This window comes from Oncorhynchus kisutch, linkage group LG14 (assembly GCF_002021735.2).
Source record: "Oncorhynchus kisutch isolate 150728-3 linkage group LG14, Okis_V2, whole genome shotgun sequence".
Lineage (NCBI taxonomy): Eukaryota > Metazoa > Chordata > Actinopteri > Salmoniformes > Salmonidae > Oncorhynchus > Oncorhynchus kisutch.
Genome location: NC_034187.2, coordinates 36,014,121 through 36,031,620, shown reverse-complemented (window position 1 = coordinate 36,031,620; position 17,500 = coordinate 36,014,121). Strand labels below are relative to the sequence as shown.

The following is a 17,500-nucleotide window of genomic DNA, read 5'->3' as shown; positions in this document are numbered from 1 at the left end:
TAGTGACCACAGAGAAAGAGGGAGGGGAGAGAGGAAGACGGAGGAAAGAGAGAGGGAGAGAGAAAGAGAGAGGGAGAGAGAAAGAGGGAGGGAGAGAAGAAAGAGGGAGAGAAGAAAGAAATAATGTTTGTATGACAGTGAAAAAAGAGGAGAGAACATAGAAAGAGGTGCAATGAAAAAGGGATATTGTGTTTGTGTGGCGAGGTGGAACTGAGACAGAAGCAGAAGAGGAAGAGATAGACAAGAGGTAGAGAGGGGTAGAGAGGGGGATGAAGGTAGAGAGAGGGGTAGAGAGGGGGATGGAGGTAGAGAGAGTGAGAGAGCGGGGCCATCTGTCTGCCTGTTGTAGAGAGGTGGAGGTAGAGAGTCCGTCTGCCACGCAGGGGTCCTGGCTGCACCGGTCAGGACACTCTGGGGCGGCCAGCCGGATGCCTGAATTATTCAACCTGCCACACTGAATGAAGAGACAGACGAGGGAGAGAACGAGAGAGAAAGACACAGAGAACGAGATGGTGAATAGGAAGAGATGAAGGGAAAGAGGTGAAAGTGAAAGAGGGAGAGATAAAAGACAGACGGTAGATAGTGGTAAAAGGTGAAGAGGCACTGCAGATATGAACTAAAATGTGTGTCTGTGTGTGCGTGTGTGCGTGCGGTCGTGTGTGTGTGTGGGGCGATTGGGATGGGGTGATAGAAGTGCCTTGCCCTTCAGATGTAGTGGAATGCGTTAAATGCTTGGCAGACTCCTATTACCATATAAATGTAGATGTATGAAGATCATCAGAGGCATCATGAGTCACTGGCTTTTAGCTGGATTTACTACAGCCAGATGTGACCAGTTAGCCCACTGCGCTAGACACACACACATCTCACACACGGATAGGGCTTCATATTGTGTGTGTGTGTGTGTCTTCAGTTAGTTTTTTAGTTTCGGTTAGTACGGTCTGTTTCTGTTTGTGTGAGGCCTGGTTGTTAATTCAGGATTGTACGTGAGGTCTAAAATCAATTTGAAAAAAGAACAATGACGAGAAGAGCACATATGTTTTAAATCCCGTACTTTCCATGGGTCTGATCTTCCTCGCTAGTGTTCCAGTAATTAGAGGGAAAGAGTTTCTATCATGTGTCTGACTTTGTCAACTCATTTATAGGCGTGTCGTTGTCACACGTTGTCTGTGATTGGTCACGGAACCAAGGAGTCATCATGAACTCTGTGTATAATTTTTTGTTTGTTTTAAGTGTAAGCAAACCATTTTGTTTCATGTTAAAACATAGCTCTCTTGTGCTCTGTGTGTGTGTGTGTGTGTGTGTGTGTGTGTGTGTGTGTGTGTGTGTGTGTGTGTGTGTGTGTGTGTGTGTGTGTGTGTGTGTGTGTGTGTGTGTGTGCAAGCATATGAACCAGCCCCTATACCCTGGGCCTAGCACTTTAGACAGAGCAGTGGCCAAACATCTTTGCTACCTAGCCCTCCTCAACCACCCCTGGCATATTTAACCTGCCGTATATGATGCTAGGTGTATGTTGTGTCTGGGGTATGTTCAGGAGGAACAGTACAGAACGTTCAGATAGAAATGTACAACGTACAGCAAATATTATTGTGTGTCATGTAGAATAGGGAGTCGTGTCAGCTCTATTCATTACATTTCTATATTTAACATTCTTAATGTTTTTCTACACCAAATACATCCCAGGTGTATGGGATCGACGATATATAATTTGCCTTGTATATTTTGCATGTAGTTCATTGGGCCTGGCTATTGTGTGGTTTAGCCCTTTAAGGGGTGTGTGTGTGTGTGGGGGGGGGGGGGGGGGGGGGGGGGGGCTCACAGAGTCTTAGGCCAATTGGATTTCCCTGAGATAGTCTGGGTCAAGCCTATTAGAGACCATTGGCATGCCGCACACAGGCCCTAAGCCAATCACAGTCAAACACGTTACTGGCACATAGAGACAGCCGCCGCGCGCGTGTGTGTGTGTGTTCTCCACTGTGTTTTTATTCCTCCTGACACTATATGAATCTTTATTTTTTCTCTTAAATCTTCAACTCTGAATTGTTGGATGGGGAACCGTAAAATAAACATTTCACTGTCAGTCTACACTTGTTATTTACAAAACATGTGACAAATGAAATTTGATTTGATTTAATTTGAGGGTTGGTGACAGGGTAGACCGGGGTTGTGGACACACACACACACACACACACACACACACACACACACAGACATACACACACACATACACACACACACACATACACATACACACACACACACATACACATACACACATATACACACATATACACACACACATATACACACATATACACACATATACACACATATACACACACACACACACACACACACACACACACACACACACACACACACACACACACACACACTGCTTTATTGGCTTCACTACTTGCTCTATTTATTTTGACATCCGCTACATTCCCAGTATGCATCTCTGACTCTCTCCCAGCCCTCTCAGAGACCCAGGCCTGCCAGAGAGGAAATGTTTCAACACACTGACCTGCCAGAGATTAAGATGTGCACTTGCACAAACACACACAGACACAACCACACACAAAAACACACACACACACACACTGGTATACAGTATATATATTCTGGCATACAGTGTGTATTGTTTCTTTGTGTTTGTTTAAATGTGGTGATGAGGATGAAGGAGAAAATAGCAAGTCCTCAGACATGGACTAAACTACACATCCCACAAGGCCTTGCACCTGTCAGCATGTCAGCCAGTGGGTACTCAGCTTAGCGATCGATCAATGGAAAGGAGAGAAGAGCTGTAGGTTAGTGTTTGTGTGCACCTACTGTAAATTATCTGTTTGACTGAATAGGTGTATGGAAGTGATTCACTGAGTATCAAAGGTTGTTTGTGTCGAGTGTGTGTCGAGTGTGTGTCGAGTGTGTGTGTGTGTTTGTCGAGTATGTTCCACATGAGAGGGCTGAGTGGATTGACCCAGACAAGCACTACTCAAACAGAAGAGGATGTCACACACATACACACTCACACTCACACACACACACACACACACACACACACACACACACACACACACACACACACACACACACACACACACACACACAGGAAATACAAATGTCACAGACACTCACGCCAGGATATTTTACCACTAGCTGTTTGAGAGAGATTTGGACACACACAGACACACACAGTAGTTAGAGCGTTGGACTAGTAACCGAAAGGTTGCTAGATCGAATCCCAGACAAGGTAAAAATCTGTCGTTCTTAGTTAAAATGTTGTTAGCAAACAGAATTTGTTCTTAACTGACTTGCCTAGTTAAATAAACGTAAAATAAATCAATAAACACACACACATATACATGCATTTATGGCAGTGGTTCACAGACTAGTGCTTTTGTGCTTACACTAACACACATAGACATGCCAGCAGGCTTGCATGCACAATGACACACAAACACTATTGGAAAACACACCTTTAGCAATAGACAAACAGACAGATAGAGGCATGGCATTTAACAGAGGGATAGAGAGGTGTAAAGGAAGGACCGAGGGAGATCCAAACGAAAGAGACATGCGGAGAGAGGTAGAGATGAGATGATAAGGTGTATAGATAGGAAGAGACATGGCTTGTTTCACTGGTGGCGTCTCCTTCCTCAGTGTTAGTTCTACAGCCCTTCCACACACACACACACACGCACGCACGCACACACACACACACACACACACACTTAACTTATCCCCCTCTGGAGGCCATCTCTCACTTACACCATCAAATGGTTGAAAGTGATTAATTTGTCAGGGGAACGGCTCGTTACTGTAAATTCCTCCAATCTCTAATAAACTAGATTGCCTTAACACAGATGGGCCACAGACAGCTTTGTGTGTGTGTGTGTGTGTGTGTGTGAGAGAGAGAGAGAGAGAGAGAGAGAGAGAGAGAGAGAGAGAGAGAGAGAGAGAGAGAGAGAGAGAGAGAGAAAGATTGAGAGAGAGAGAGAGAGAGAGAAAGATTGAGAGAGAGGAAGAGAGAGAGAGAGAGAGAGAAAGATTGAGAGAGAGAGAGAGAGAGAGAGAGAGAGAGAGAGAGAGAGAGAGAGAGAGAGAGAGAGAGAGAAAGATGGAGATTGGATTGTGGGTAAAAAAAACGGCATAAGGGATTATCAAAGGAAAGGCTCATCAGGAAAAAACTGAGAGAGACGTTTACGTCTGTGTTTCTGTCTGTCCGTCTGTCTTAACACCTCACTCCCCCTCCACTTACCCGCCTTACCCGCCTTGCCAATCCTCACCCCACCCATCCTCATCCTGCATCCTTCATCTTCACCTCACCTCTTATCTTTCCTTCTTACCCGCTTTTTTCCTCTACCACCTCTTCTCACCCCGTCTTATCCTGACCCCTCCTCAGGCCTCCTCACCTCCGAGTCCCCTCATTCTACTTCACCCCTCCTCAGGCCTCCTCACCTCCGAGCCCCCTCGTTCTACTTCACCCCTCCTCAGGCCTCCTCACCTCCGAGTCCCCTCATTCTACTTCACCCCTCCTCAGGCCACCTCACCTCCGAGTCCCCTCGTTCTACTTCACCCCTTCTCACCTCCGAGTCCCCTCATTCTACTTCACCCCTCCTCACCTCCGAGTCCCCTCATTCTACTTCACCCCTCCTCACCTCCGAGTCCCCTCATTCTTCTTCACCCCTCCTCACCTCCGAGTCCCCTCATTCTACTTCACCCCTCCTCACCTCCGAGTCCCCTCATTCTACTTCACCCCTCCTCACCTCCGAGTCCCCTCATTCTACTTCACCCCTCCTCACCTCCAAGTCCCCTCATTCTACTTCACCCCTCCTCACCTCCGAGTCCCCTCATTCTACTTCACCCCTCCTCACCTCCGAGTCCCCTCATTCTACTTCACCCCTCCTCACCTCCGAGTCCCCTCATTCTACTTCACCCCTCCTCACCTCCAAGTCCCCTCATTCTACTTCACCCCTCCTCACCTCCGAGTCCCCTCATTCTACTTCACCCCTCCTCACCTCCGAGTCCCCTCATTCTACTTCACCCCTCCTCACCTCCGAGTCCCCTCATTCTACTTCACCCCTCCTCACCTCCAAGTCCCCTCATTCTACTTCACCCCTCCTCACCTCCGAGTCCCCTCATTCTACTTCACCCCTCCTCACCTCCGAGTCCCCTCATTCTACTTCACCCCTCCTCACCTCCGAGTCCCCTCATTCTACTTCACCCCTCCTCACCTCCGAGTCCCCTCATTCTACTTCACCCCTCCTCACCTCCGAGTCCCCTCATTCTACTTCACCCCTCCTCACCTCCGAGTCCCCTCATTCTACTTCACCCCTCCTCACCTCCAAGTCCCCTCATTCTACTTCACCCCTCCTCACCTCCGAGTCCCCTCATTCTACTTCACCCCTCCTCACCTCCGAGTCCCCTCATTCTACTTCACCCCTCCTCACCTCCAAGTCCCCTCATTCTACTTCACCCCTCCTCACCTCCAAGTCCCCTCATTCTACTTCACCCCTCCTCACCTCCGAGTCCCCTCATTCTACTTCACCCCTCCTCACCTCCGAGTCCCCTCATTCTACTTCACCCCTCCTCACCTCCGAGTCCCCTCATTCTACTTCACCCCTCCTCACCTCCGAGTCCCCTCATTCTACTTCACCCCTCCTCACCTGCTGGGAAAGGGGTGGACTCTTGTTTTTGTAACTGTTTTATAGGCAGTAAGAACCAGGCTAAATGACATTGAGAAGTCGAAGGAAGAGTACTCTGCTGTATCGGGTGAATGTCTTTAGTATATCAATGAAAAAGAAGTAGGGGACAGACACATACACTTTCACATACAGTGAGAAAGACATGCAATTATAAAGACTGCTAAAGGAAAGACAGAGAGAGGCAGGAAAAGGAGAAAATAAGAGGGGTTGAAGAAAGAGAGAACGAGAGCGAGAGAGGTAGGGAAAGAGGACGGGTAGGAGAGAGAGAGAGAGAGGAAGAGAGAGAGAGAGGTAGGGAAAGAGGACGGGTAGGAGAGAGAGAGAGAGAGAGAGGAAGAGAGAGAGAGAGAGAGAGAGGTAGGGAAAGAGGACGGGTAGGAGAGAGAGAGAGAGGAAGAGAGAGAGAGAGGTAGGGAAAGAGGACGGGTAGGAGAGAGAGAGAGAGAACGAGAGCGAGAGAGGTAGGGAAAGAGGACGGGTAGGAGAGAGAGAGAGAGAGAGAGAGGAAGAGAGAGAGAGAGAGAGGTAGGGAAAGAGGACGGGTAGGAGAGAGAGAGAGAGAGAGAGGAAGAGAGAGAGAGAGAGAGGTAGGGAAAGAGGACGGGTAGGAGAGAGAGAGAGAGGAAGAGAGAGAGAGAGGTAGGGAAAGAGGACGGGTAGGAGAGAGAGAGAGAGAGGAAGAGAGAGAGAGAGAGAGAGGTAGGGAAAGAGGATGGGTAGGATAGAGAGAGAGAGAGGAAGAGAGAGAGAGAGAGAGAGGTAGGGAAAGAGGACGGGTAGGAGAGAGACAGAGAGAGAGAGAGAGAGAGTGAGAGAGAGAGAGGCAGAGTGGGCATTACAGGGTAAACCTGATTATGGTGGAATGTGAATTAGATTTGGTAGCAGATGGTGGTTTTGAGGGTGTAAGATGCTTTGCGAGCGCAGCGAGGCGAGGGGGAAGAGGGATAGAGGAGGGATGGGGAGGAAAAGAGGAGGGGGGGGTAGCAGGAGCAGCTTGCAACGTTTCTTCTCTTCTTGATGGACGGGTATAAATCACGACAATCCCGTCCTGACAGCCAATTTCCTCAATCTGATCTGGTTAAAGACGCGGCCAGGCCCACTTCTCACCCCAAACCACCACCGCAACGCCCCGCCAACCGACCCAACCAACGCCATTTTACTGCCTGCACATTCACCTTTCCCTCCCCCTCTCTTTTCTCCCCCTCTCCCTCCCTCCTCCTTTCATTTCTCATTTTCTAGCCCTGTCATTTTCTGAGAATAAAATCCTCTTTTACCATCTGTTTAATAAAATGTGTTTTTTAATCCGGACAAGTTTTTTCAAAACTTATTTTATTATAGTTATGTGCAATTTCATTTGATCCCACGCCTGGTTTATCCTTATCTCTCTGTGTGTGTGTGTGTGTGTGTGTGTGTGTGTGTGTGTGTGTGTGTGTGTGTGTGTGTGTGTGTGTGTGTGTGTGTGTGTGTGTGTGTGTGTGTGCGTGCGTGCGTGTGTGTGTGTGTGTGTGTGTGTGTGTGTGTGTGTGTGTGTGTGTGTGTGTGTGTGTGTGTGTGTGTGCGTGTGTGTGTGTGTGTGTGCGTGCGTGTGTGTGTGTGAGAGAGAGAGAGAGTTAAAGAGATGAGAGCGTTATCAGAGTCCTGTAGTTCAGGAGTTTTTCTCCTTATAGAAAAACAGCTAAGCTTATTTGCCATGTCAGCGAGGGTCTGTGTGTCAGTGAAAGTTTGGAGGGGTTACTGCACCCCTAATGCTCCCCGATAACACCGCTAATCCACACACACACACACACACACATTTTTGTGTTTATTTTTCATTTTTCATTGTTCAATTTCATATTGTCTTGTATGGTGTTGTGTTGCGGTGAGTTTTTAAGTGCTGCTCTTACAGCACTGCTCTCTCTGAGTGTTGCTTTCACCTGGTCTAGATAACACAACACACACACACACACACACACACACACACTGACGTGATAAAGATAGTGTATGGTTGAAGCACAGAACTGGCTCTACAGGAAAATGACCTAAATCATCAAGATTCTCATCTGAGAGAGAGATCCAGGGGCTGTCACACAGAGTAGGTAGTAACACACACACACACACACACACACACACACACACACACACACACACACACACACACACACACACACACACACACACACACACACACACACACACACACACACACACACACACACACACACACACACAGCCATATCTGTTGAGGATCGGACCACCTCGACAGGCCTGTCCTCTCCTATACGGAAGTGAACGAGAACACGCTTCTCTCATATCTGCTCCCATTACACACCCCATGTTCAACAACATCACCTCAGCTGAAATAACTACACTACATCTATCATTCACATTGACATGTGTATTTCAAGCAGACAAAGTGGTATTATAATTGTTCTTAGTGGAACATTTTGGGATGATCATGCAAAAATAATTTATATATTTATTACTTTAAAAATCTTCATAATTTGGTATTATGTATTTATAAAATTAACCTGCAGTGATGCAGCCCTAATGATGTTTGGTTGCAAATAAAATTAAAATAATTTCTTATGAAAAAATGGATGTGATGAAAATAGCTAGGAAGGGGTAACAAACATTTATCGTAGTAACACAATGGTAAATCTGTAGTGTTATTTACGTTGCCACAGCTGGAGTAGTACCCTGGTGGTAATCCTCGTTTGATCTATGCAGGTTAGGAACCACAGGCCTCCGACGGGTGTCACAATCATTACCGTCCCCACTGCTTGGCTAGCGTGTCCCACCTAGTGCTTAAACAGTATGTGTCGCATTTATTACGGTCCCCTCTGTTAGCTTGTCTAGTGTAGCGTGAGCCTCTAAGAGATGGCTTTACTGCCGTGCGGCCCATTGGCCAAATGTGTTTTTGCCATTATCACATTGATTGCATGTAATCAGTGGGTTTATTCTACAGCCGACAGAGTGAATGACTACTTTCCCAGCCTGTAATGTTATAACAATTGATCTTCCTGCCTCGCCGGGAGACAGTTTAGATTCACTGGCTCTCCTCTTGTTATTTCTTATTCCTCCTCAGACAGAAACAACTGTAATCATCCACCCACTAGGATACACACACCAGGCCCAGCGAGGAACCAGTGGCCTTTTACCCAGAATTCACCAGAACAGGAAGCCAGTGTTTCTTACCCATAATTCTCCAGAAGAGCAAAGTGCTCCCTTCGATCGATGTTAAGAACGAACAAACCGACAGTGGCTCGATGCTAAAGAAACAGCAGGATTCGGATTGTAGCTTTAAGGGAGGAGGAGAAAAAAATGACTTGAGGGGGGGGGGAAAGCAATTGAGTATTGTGATGAAGTCATCCTATTCACGCAGCCCAACTATAGACATGTAAATGCATTGGCTGTCTTTATTTCCCAGCGTATCTAGATAGAATTGTGAAAGCTTTTTTTTTTTTTTTGCTTATTGGACTTTGTTTCCTTATCTGTGTGGCGGGAGACACAATGCTCTGATGAAATGGTTTCTACCTGACGACTCTGTCAGCACTTCTTCTACCTTATAGAGACGTGCTGTATGTTCAAGTGGCCATCCCCTTCCCTCCACCTCCTCTTCTTCTTCTCTCCTCCTCTTCTTCTCCCCTCCTCTTTTTCGCTCCTCCTCTTCGTCTCCCCTCTTCTTCTTCTCTCCTCTTCTTCTTCGCTCCTCCTCTTCTTCTCTCCCCCTCTTCGCCTCTCCTCCCCTTCTTCTCTCCTCTTCTTCTTCGCTCCTCCTCTTCTTCGCTCCTCCTCTTCGTCTCTCCCCTTCTTCTTCTTTCGTCTTCGCCCCTCCTCTTCTTCGCTCCTCCTCTTCTTCACTCCCCTTCTTCTTCTCTCTTCTTTGCCCCTCCTTCTCTTCTTCTCTCTCCTCTTCTTCTCTCTCTCTCCTCCATCAGATCAGTCCCCTCCAGAGGATAACGGAGAGAAAAATGACAGACAGAGAAAGTGAAGCAAAAAAAGAGGAGGGAAATCAAAAGGGAGAGACAGAGAGTAGAGAGGTGTAGGGCAGCCCTCCTCGACGACTGCATCTAATACAATGATTGCATGTTTGTCCCAGCAGTTGTCTGAACAGTGAATCAGTGGCCCTGTTCTAATGACACCTTGTCATGTCAGAGTGGCCCACCAACACCCCTTACACAGACGCATACACACACCACTACTGCTCTCCTGTTGATTTCACCACGCCTCGCTTCGGTGAGCCAGGAAAAAAGACAGGAAGAGTGAGAGACAGAGAAAATAACAGGTGAGAGCTGAGGGAAAAAAGAGGGACAGAGCGATCTGTTTAGTTTGTGTACCCCTCGGAGGAGGGTACAGTAAAATGAAGGTGAATGGAGGTGTAACCTCTAGTAAAAGGAAGGTGAATGAGGTGTAACCTTCAGTAAAAGGAAGGTGAATGAAGGTGTAACCTTTAGTAAAAGGAAGGTGAATGGAGGTGTAACCTCTAGTAAAAGGAAGGTGAATGGAGGTGTAACCTTTAGTAAAAGGAAGCTGAAAGGAGTTGTAACCTCTAGTAAAAGGAAGTTGACTGGAGGTGTAACCTTTACTAAAAGGAAGGTGAATGGAGTTGTAACCTTCAGGAAAAGGAAGGTGAATGGAGGTGTAACCTTCAGTAAAATGAAGATGAATGGAGGTGTAACCTTCAGTAAACTGAAGGTGAATGGAGGTGTAACCTTCAGTAAAAGGAAGGTGAATGGAGGTGTAACCTTCAGTAAAAGGAAGGTGAATGGAGGTGTAACCTTTTGTAAAAGGAAGGTGAATGTAGGTGTAACCTTTACTAAAAGGAAGGTGAATGGAATTGTGTAACCTTCATTAAAAGGAAGGTGAATGGGGGTGTAACCTTCAGTAAAAGGAAGGTGAATTCAGGTGTAACCTTTACTAAAAGGAAGGTGAATGGAGTTGTAAACTTCAGGAAAAGGAAGGTGAATGGAGGTGTAACCTTTAGTAAAAGGAAGCTGAAAGGAGTTGTAACCTCTAGTAAAAGGAAGTTGACTGGAGGTGTAACCTTTACTAAAAGGAAGGTGAATGGAGTTGTAACCTTCAGGAAAAGGAAGGTGAATGGAGGTGTAACCTTCAGTAAAATGAAGATGAATGGAGGTGTAACCTTCAGTAAACTGAAGGTGAATGGAGGTGTAACCTTCAGTAAAAGGAAGGTGAATGGAGGTGTAACCTTCAGTAAAAGGAAGGTGAATTGAGGTGTAACCTTTTGTAAAAGGAAGGTGAATGTAGGTGTAACCTTTACTAAAAGGAAGGTGAATGGAATTGTGTAACCTTCATTAAAAGGAAGGTGAATGGGGGTGTAACCTTCAGTAAAAGGAAGGTGAATTCAGGTGTAACCTTCAGTAAAAGGACGGTGAATGGAGTTGTAACCTTCAGGAAAAGGAAAGTGAATGGAGGTGTAACCTTCAGTAAAAGGAAGGTGAATGGAGGTGTAACCTTTAGTAAAATGAAGGTGAATGGGGGTGTAACCTCTAGTAAAAGGAAGGTGATTGAGATGTAACCTTCAGTAAAAGGAAGGTGAATGGAGGTGTAACCTTCATTAAAAGGAAGGTGAATGGGGGTGTAACCTTCAGTAAAAGGAAGGTGATTCAGGTGTAACCTTCAGTAAAAGGACAGTGAATGGAGTTGTAACCTTCAGGAAAAGGAAGGTGAATGGAGTTGTAACCTTCAGTAAAAGGAAGATGAATGGAGGTGTAACCTTCAGTAAACTGAAGGTGAATGGAGGTGTAACCTTCAGTAAAAGGAAGGTGAATGGAGGTGTAACCCTCAGTAAAAGGAAGGTGAATGGAGGTGTAACCTTCAGTAAAAGGAAGGTGAATGTAGGTGTAACCGTTACTAAAAGGAAGGTGAATGGAGGTGTAACCTTTAGTAAAAGGAAGGTGATTGGAGGTGTAACCTTCAGTAAACGGAAGGTGAATGGAGGTGTAACCTTCAGTGAAAGGAAGCTGAATGGAGGTGTAACCTCTAGTAAAAGGAAAGTGATTGGAGGTGTAACCTCTAGTAAAAGGAAGGTGAATGGAGATGTAACCTTTAGTAAAAGGAAGGTAAATGGAGGTGCAACCTTCAATGAAAGGAAGGTAAATGGAGGTGTAACCTCTAGTAAAAGGAAAGTGATTGGAGGTGTAACCTCTAGTAAAAGGAAGGTGAATGGAGGTGTAACCTTTAGTAAAAGGAAGGTGATTGAGATGTAACCTTCAGTAAAAGGAAGGTGAATGGAGGTGTAACCTTCATTAAAAGGAAGGTGAATGGAGGTGTAACCTTCAGTAAAAGGAAAGTGAATTCAGGTGTAACCTTCAGTAAAAGGACGGTGAATGGAGTTGTAACCTTCAGGAAAAGGAAGGTGAATGGAGGTGTAACCTTCAGTAAAAGGAAGATGAATGGAGGTGTAACCTTCAGTAAACTGAAGGTGAATGGAGGTGTAACCTCTAGGAAAAGGAAGGTGATTGAGATGCAACCTTTAGTAAAAGGAAGGTGAATGGAGGTGTAACCCATAGTAAAAGGAAAGGGATTGGAGGTGTAACCTCAAGTAAAAGGAAGGTAAATGGAGGTGTAACCTCTAGTAAAAGGAAGGTGATTGAGATGCAACCTTTAGTAAAAGGAAGGTGAATGAGGTGCAACATTTAGTAAAGGAAGGTGAATGGAGGTGTGACCTTTAGTAAAAGGAAGGTGAATGGAGGTGTAACCTTTAGTAAAAGGTAGGTGAATGGAGGTGTAACCTCTAGTAAAAGGAAGGTGAATGGAGGTGTAACCTCTAGTAAAAGGAAAGTGATTGGAGGTGTAACCTCTAGTAAAAGGAAGGTGAATTGAGGTGTAACCTCTAGTAAAAGGAAGGTGATTGAGATGCAACCTTTAGTAAAAGTATGGTGATTGGAGGTGTAACCTCTAGTAAAAGGAAGGTTAATGGAGGTGTAACCTTTAGTAAAAGGAAGGTGAATGGAGGTGTAACCTTTAGTAAAAGGAAGGTGAATGGAGATGTAACCTTTAGTAAAAGGAAGGTGAATGGAGGTGTAACCTTCAGTGAAAGGAAGGTGAATGGAGGTGTAACCTCTAGTAAAAGGAAGGTGAATTGAGGTGTAACCTCTAGTAAAAGGAAGGTGATTGACATGCAACCTTTAGTAAAAGTATGGTGATTGGAGGTGTAACCTCTAGTAAAAGGAAGGTTAATGGAGGTGTAACCTTTAGTAAAAGGAAGCAGAATGGAGGTGTTATCTCTAGTAAAAGGAAGGTGAATGGAGGTGTAACCTCTAGTAAAAGGAAGGTGAATGAAGGTGTGTAACCTTTAGTAAAAGGAAGCTGAATGGAGGTGTAACCTCTAGTAAAAGGAATGTGAATGGAGGTGTAACCTCTAGTAAAAGGAAGGTGAATGGAGGGGTGACCTCTAATAAAAGGAAGATGAATGGAGGTGTAACCTTCAGTAAAAGGAAGGTGAATGGAAGCGTAACCTCTCGTAAAAGGAAGGTGAATGGAGGTGTAACCTTTAGTAAAAGGAAGGTGAATTGGGTGTGTCCTTTAGTAAAATGAAGGTGAATGGAGGTGTAACCTTTAGTAAAATGAAGGTGAATGGGGGTGTAACCTCTAGTAAAAGGAAGGTGATTGAGATGTAACCTTCAGTAAAAGGAAGGTGAATGGAGGTGTAACCTTCATTAAAAGGAAAGTGAATGGGGGTGTAACCTTCAGTAAAAGGAAGGTGAATTCAGGTGTAACCTTCAGTAAAAGGACGGTGAATGGAGTTGTAACCTTCAGGAAAAGGAAGGTGAATGGAGTTGTAACCTTCAGTAAAAGGAAGATGAATGGAGGTGTAACCTTCAGTAAACTGAAGGTGAATGGAGGTGTAACCTTCAGTAAAAGGAAGGTGAATGGAGGTGTAACCTTCAGTAAAAGGAAGGTGAATGGAGGTGTAACCTTCAGTAAAAGGAAGGTGAATGTAGGTGTAATCTTTAGTAAAAGGAAGGTGAATGGAGGTGTAACCTCTAGTAAAAGAATGTTGATTGAGATGTAACCTTCAGTAAAAGGAAGGTAAATGGAGGTGTAACCTTCAGTAAAAGGAAGGTGAATGGAGGTGTAACCTTCAGTAAAAGGAAGTTGAATGGAGGTGTAACCTTCAGTAAAAGGAAGGTGAATGGAGGTGTAAACTTCAGTGAAAGGAAGGTGAATTGAGGTGTAAGCTTCAGTAAAAGGACGGTGAATGGAGGTGTAACCTTTAGTAAAAGGAAGGTGATTGGAGGTGTAACCTTCAGTAAAAGGAAGGTGAATGGAGGTGTAACCTTCAGTGAAAGGAAGCTGAATGGAGGTGTAACCTCTAGTAAAAGGAAAGTGATTGGAGGTGTAACCTCTAGTAAAAGGAAGGTGAATGGAGATGTAACCTTTAGTAAAAGGAAGGTAAATGGAGGTGCAACCTTCAGTGAAAGGAAGGTAAATGGAGGTGTAACCTCTAGTAAAAGGAAAGTGATTGGAGGTGTAACCTCTAGTAAAAGGAAGGTGAATGGAGGTGTAACCTTTAGTAAAAGGAAGGTGATTGAGATGTAACCTTCAGTAAAAGGAAGGTGAATGGAGGTGTAACCTTCATTAAAAGGAAGGTGAATGGAGGTGTAACCTTCAGTAAAAGGAAAGTGAATTCAGGTGTAACCTTCAGTAAAAGGACGGTGAATGGAGTTGTAACCTTCAGGAAAAGGAAGGTGAATGGAGGTGTAACCTTCAGTAAAAGGAAGATGAATGGAGGTGTAACCTTCAGTAAACTGAAGGTGAATGGAGGTGTAACCTCTAGGAAAAGGAAGGTGATTGAGATGCAACCTTTAGTAAAAGGAAGGTGAATGGAGGTGTAACCTTCAGTAAAAGGAAGGTGAATGGAGGTGTAACCTTTAGTAAAAGGAAGGTGAATGGAGGTGTTATCTCTAGTAAAAGGAAAGTGAATGGAGGTGTAACCTCTAGTAATAGGAAGGTGAATGGAGGTGTAACCTTTAGTAAAAGGAAGGAGAATGGAGGTGTTATCTCTAGTAAAAGGAAGGTGAATGGAGGTGTAACCTCTAGTAATAGGAATGTGAATGGAGGTGAAACCTCTAGTAAAATGAAGGTGAATGGAGGTGTAACCTTTCGTAAAAGGAAGGTGAATGGAGGTGTAACCCATAGTAAAAGGAAAGGGATGGAGGTGTAACCTCAAGTAAAAGGAAGGTAAATGGAGGTGTAACCTCTAGTAAAAGGAAGGTGATTGAGATGCAACCTTTAGTAAAAGGAAGGTGAATGAGGTGCAACATTTAGTAAAGGAAGGTGAATGGAGGTGTAACCTTTAGTAAAAGGAAGGTGAATGGAGGTGTAACCTCTAGTAAAAGGAAGGTGAATTGAGGTGTAACCTCTAGTAAAAGGAAGGTGATTGAGATGCAACCTTTAGTAAAAGTATGGTGATTGGAGGTGTAACCTCTAGTAAAAGGAAGGTTAATGGAGGTGTAACCTTTAGTAAAAGGAAGGTGAATGGAGGTGTAACCTCTAGTAAAAGGAAGGTGAATGAAGGTGTGTAACCTTTAGTAAAAGGAAGCTGAATGGAGATGTAACCTCTAGTAAAAGGAATGTGAATGGAGGTGTAACCTCTAGTAAAAGGAAGGTGAATGGAGGGGTGACCTCTAATAAAAGGAAGATGAATGGAGGTGTAACCTTCAGTAAAAGGAAGGTGAATGGAAGCGTAACCTCTCGTAAAAGGAAGGTGAATGGAGGTGTAACCTTTAGTAAAAGGAAGGTGAATTGGGTGTGTCCTTTAGTAAAATGAAGGTGAATGGAGGTGTAACCTTTAGTAAAATGAAGGTGAATGGGGGTGTAACCTCTAGTAAAAGGAAGGTGATTGAGATGTAACCTTCAGTAAAAGGAAGGTGAATGGAGGTGTAACCTTCATTAAAAGGAAGGAGAATGGGGGTGTAACCTTCAGTAAAAGGAAGGTGAATTCAGGTGTAACCTTCAGTAAAAGGACGGTGAATGGAGTTGTAACCTTCAGGAAAAGGAAGGTGAATGGAGTTGTAACCTTCAGTAAAAGGAAGATGAATGGAGGTGTAACCTTCAGTAAACTGAAGGTGAATGGAGGTGTAACCTTCAGTAAAAGGAAGGTGAATGGAGGTGTAACCTTCAGTAAAAGGAAGGTGAATGGAGGTGTAACCTTCAGTAAAAGGAAGGTGAATGTAGGTGTAACCTTTAGTAAAAGGAAGGTGAATGGAGGTGTAACCTCTAGTAAAATAATGTTGATTGAGATGTAACCTTCAGTAAAAGGAAGGTAAATGGAGGTGTAACCTTCAGTAAAAGGAAGGTGAATGGAGGTGTAACCTTCAGTAAAAGGAAGTTGAATGGAGGTGTAACCTTCAGTAAAAGGAAGGTGAATGGAGTTGTAAACTTCAGTGAAAGGAAGGTGAATCGAGGTGTAAGCTTCAGTAAAAGGACGGTGAATGGAGGTGTAACCTTTAGTAAAAAGGAAGGTGAATGGAGGTGTAACCTTCAGTAAAAGGAAGGTGAATGGAGGTGTAACCTTCAGTAAAAGGAAGGTGAATGGAGGTGTAACCTTCAGTGAAAGGAAGGTGAATGGAGGTGTAACCTCTAGTAAAAGGAAAGTGATTGGAGGTGTAACCTCTAGTAAAAGGAAGGTGAATGGAGATGTAACCTTTAGTAAAAGGAAGGTGAATGGAGGTGTAACCTTCAGTGAAAGGAAGGTGAATGGAGGTGTAACCTCTAGTAAAAGGAAGGTGATTGAGATGTAACCTTCAGTGAAAGGAAGGTGAATGGAGGTGTAACCTTCATTAAAAGGAAGGTGAATGGAGGTGTAACCTTCAGTAAATGGAAGGTGAATGGAGGTGTAACCTTCAGTAAAAGGACGGTGAATGGAGTTGTAACCTTCAGTAAACTGAAGGTGAATGGAGGTGTAACCTTCAGTAAAAGGAAGGTGAATGGAGGTGTAACCTTTTGTAAAAGGAAGGTGACTGTAGGTGTAACCTTTACTAAAAGGAAGGTGAATGGAGGTGCAACCTTTAGTAAACTGAAGGTGAATGGAGGTGTAACCTTCAGTAAAAGGAAGGTGAATGGAGGTGTAACCTACAGTAAAAGGAAGATACCCGTTATCATTATTAAATATCTATTTGTCGTGGATTTTACACAGCAGGCTTCTTCTGGCTTTGAACTGAGGGAGGTTTTCTCTGTCAAAGAATGAGAAAAGGGACGTCATAGTTAGTCCTGTCACTCAAATATAGAATATATATTTTCTCAGTATTCATTTTTGGTTACTTTGTCTTTATTTCTATTGTATCTCCGATTCTCTCCATTCTTGCTCTCTCTGATCTTGTTACTCTTCTCTCTTTTGTCAAAACATCATGGTCACGGACAATCAGTCATGAATTTGTCTTCAACGCTGTGATTAATGTGTCTATCCAACAGCACATGGCGCGCACTCACACGCACACAGACTAGCACATGCGTACACATAAACACACACACACACCTGGCACCACAGACCTGGCACCACAGACCTGGCACCTCTATATAAACTGCGACTTGATACAGCATGTGCTGCTGATACATTTTCCTCAGATCAACTTGTTTAATGATCATGATACCGTCAAATATGACGTCCATCTCCCTCTGTGCTCATCCTCGCTGGAACTGAATGATGGACAATTAAGAATTACACAGATGTCTGCCCCTTCACACTTGGCAACCTAAAGAGACAGGCACTTTGAGTGTTCTTTAAGTACTGTAGTATAGAGCCATCACATTATAGATAACATATAGCATGTCTGCATTTCCTTTTT

The 17,500-nt window shown here is 44.4% G+C and overlaps 1 protein-coding gene across 1 annotated transcript in view; it reads left to right on the top strand.

Annotated features, from left to right (window-relative positions):
- The window catches only part of LOC116353447 (early nodulin-75-like), a 6,047-nt gene extending 333 nt beyond the window's left edge, over positions 1-5,714 (top strand). Inside the window, exon 2 of the mRNA XM_031789205.1 lies at positions 4,406-5,714. Within this exon, the coding sequence (XP_031645065.1) occupies positions 4,406-5,714 (1,309 nt within the window). The remainder of the gene's footprint in view (positions 1-4,405) is intronic.
- The last annotated feature ends 11,786 nt before the right edge of the window (positions 5,715-17,500 follow it).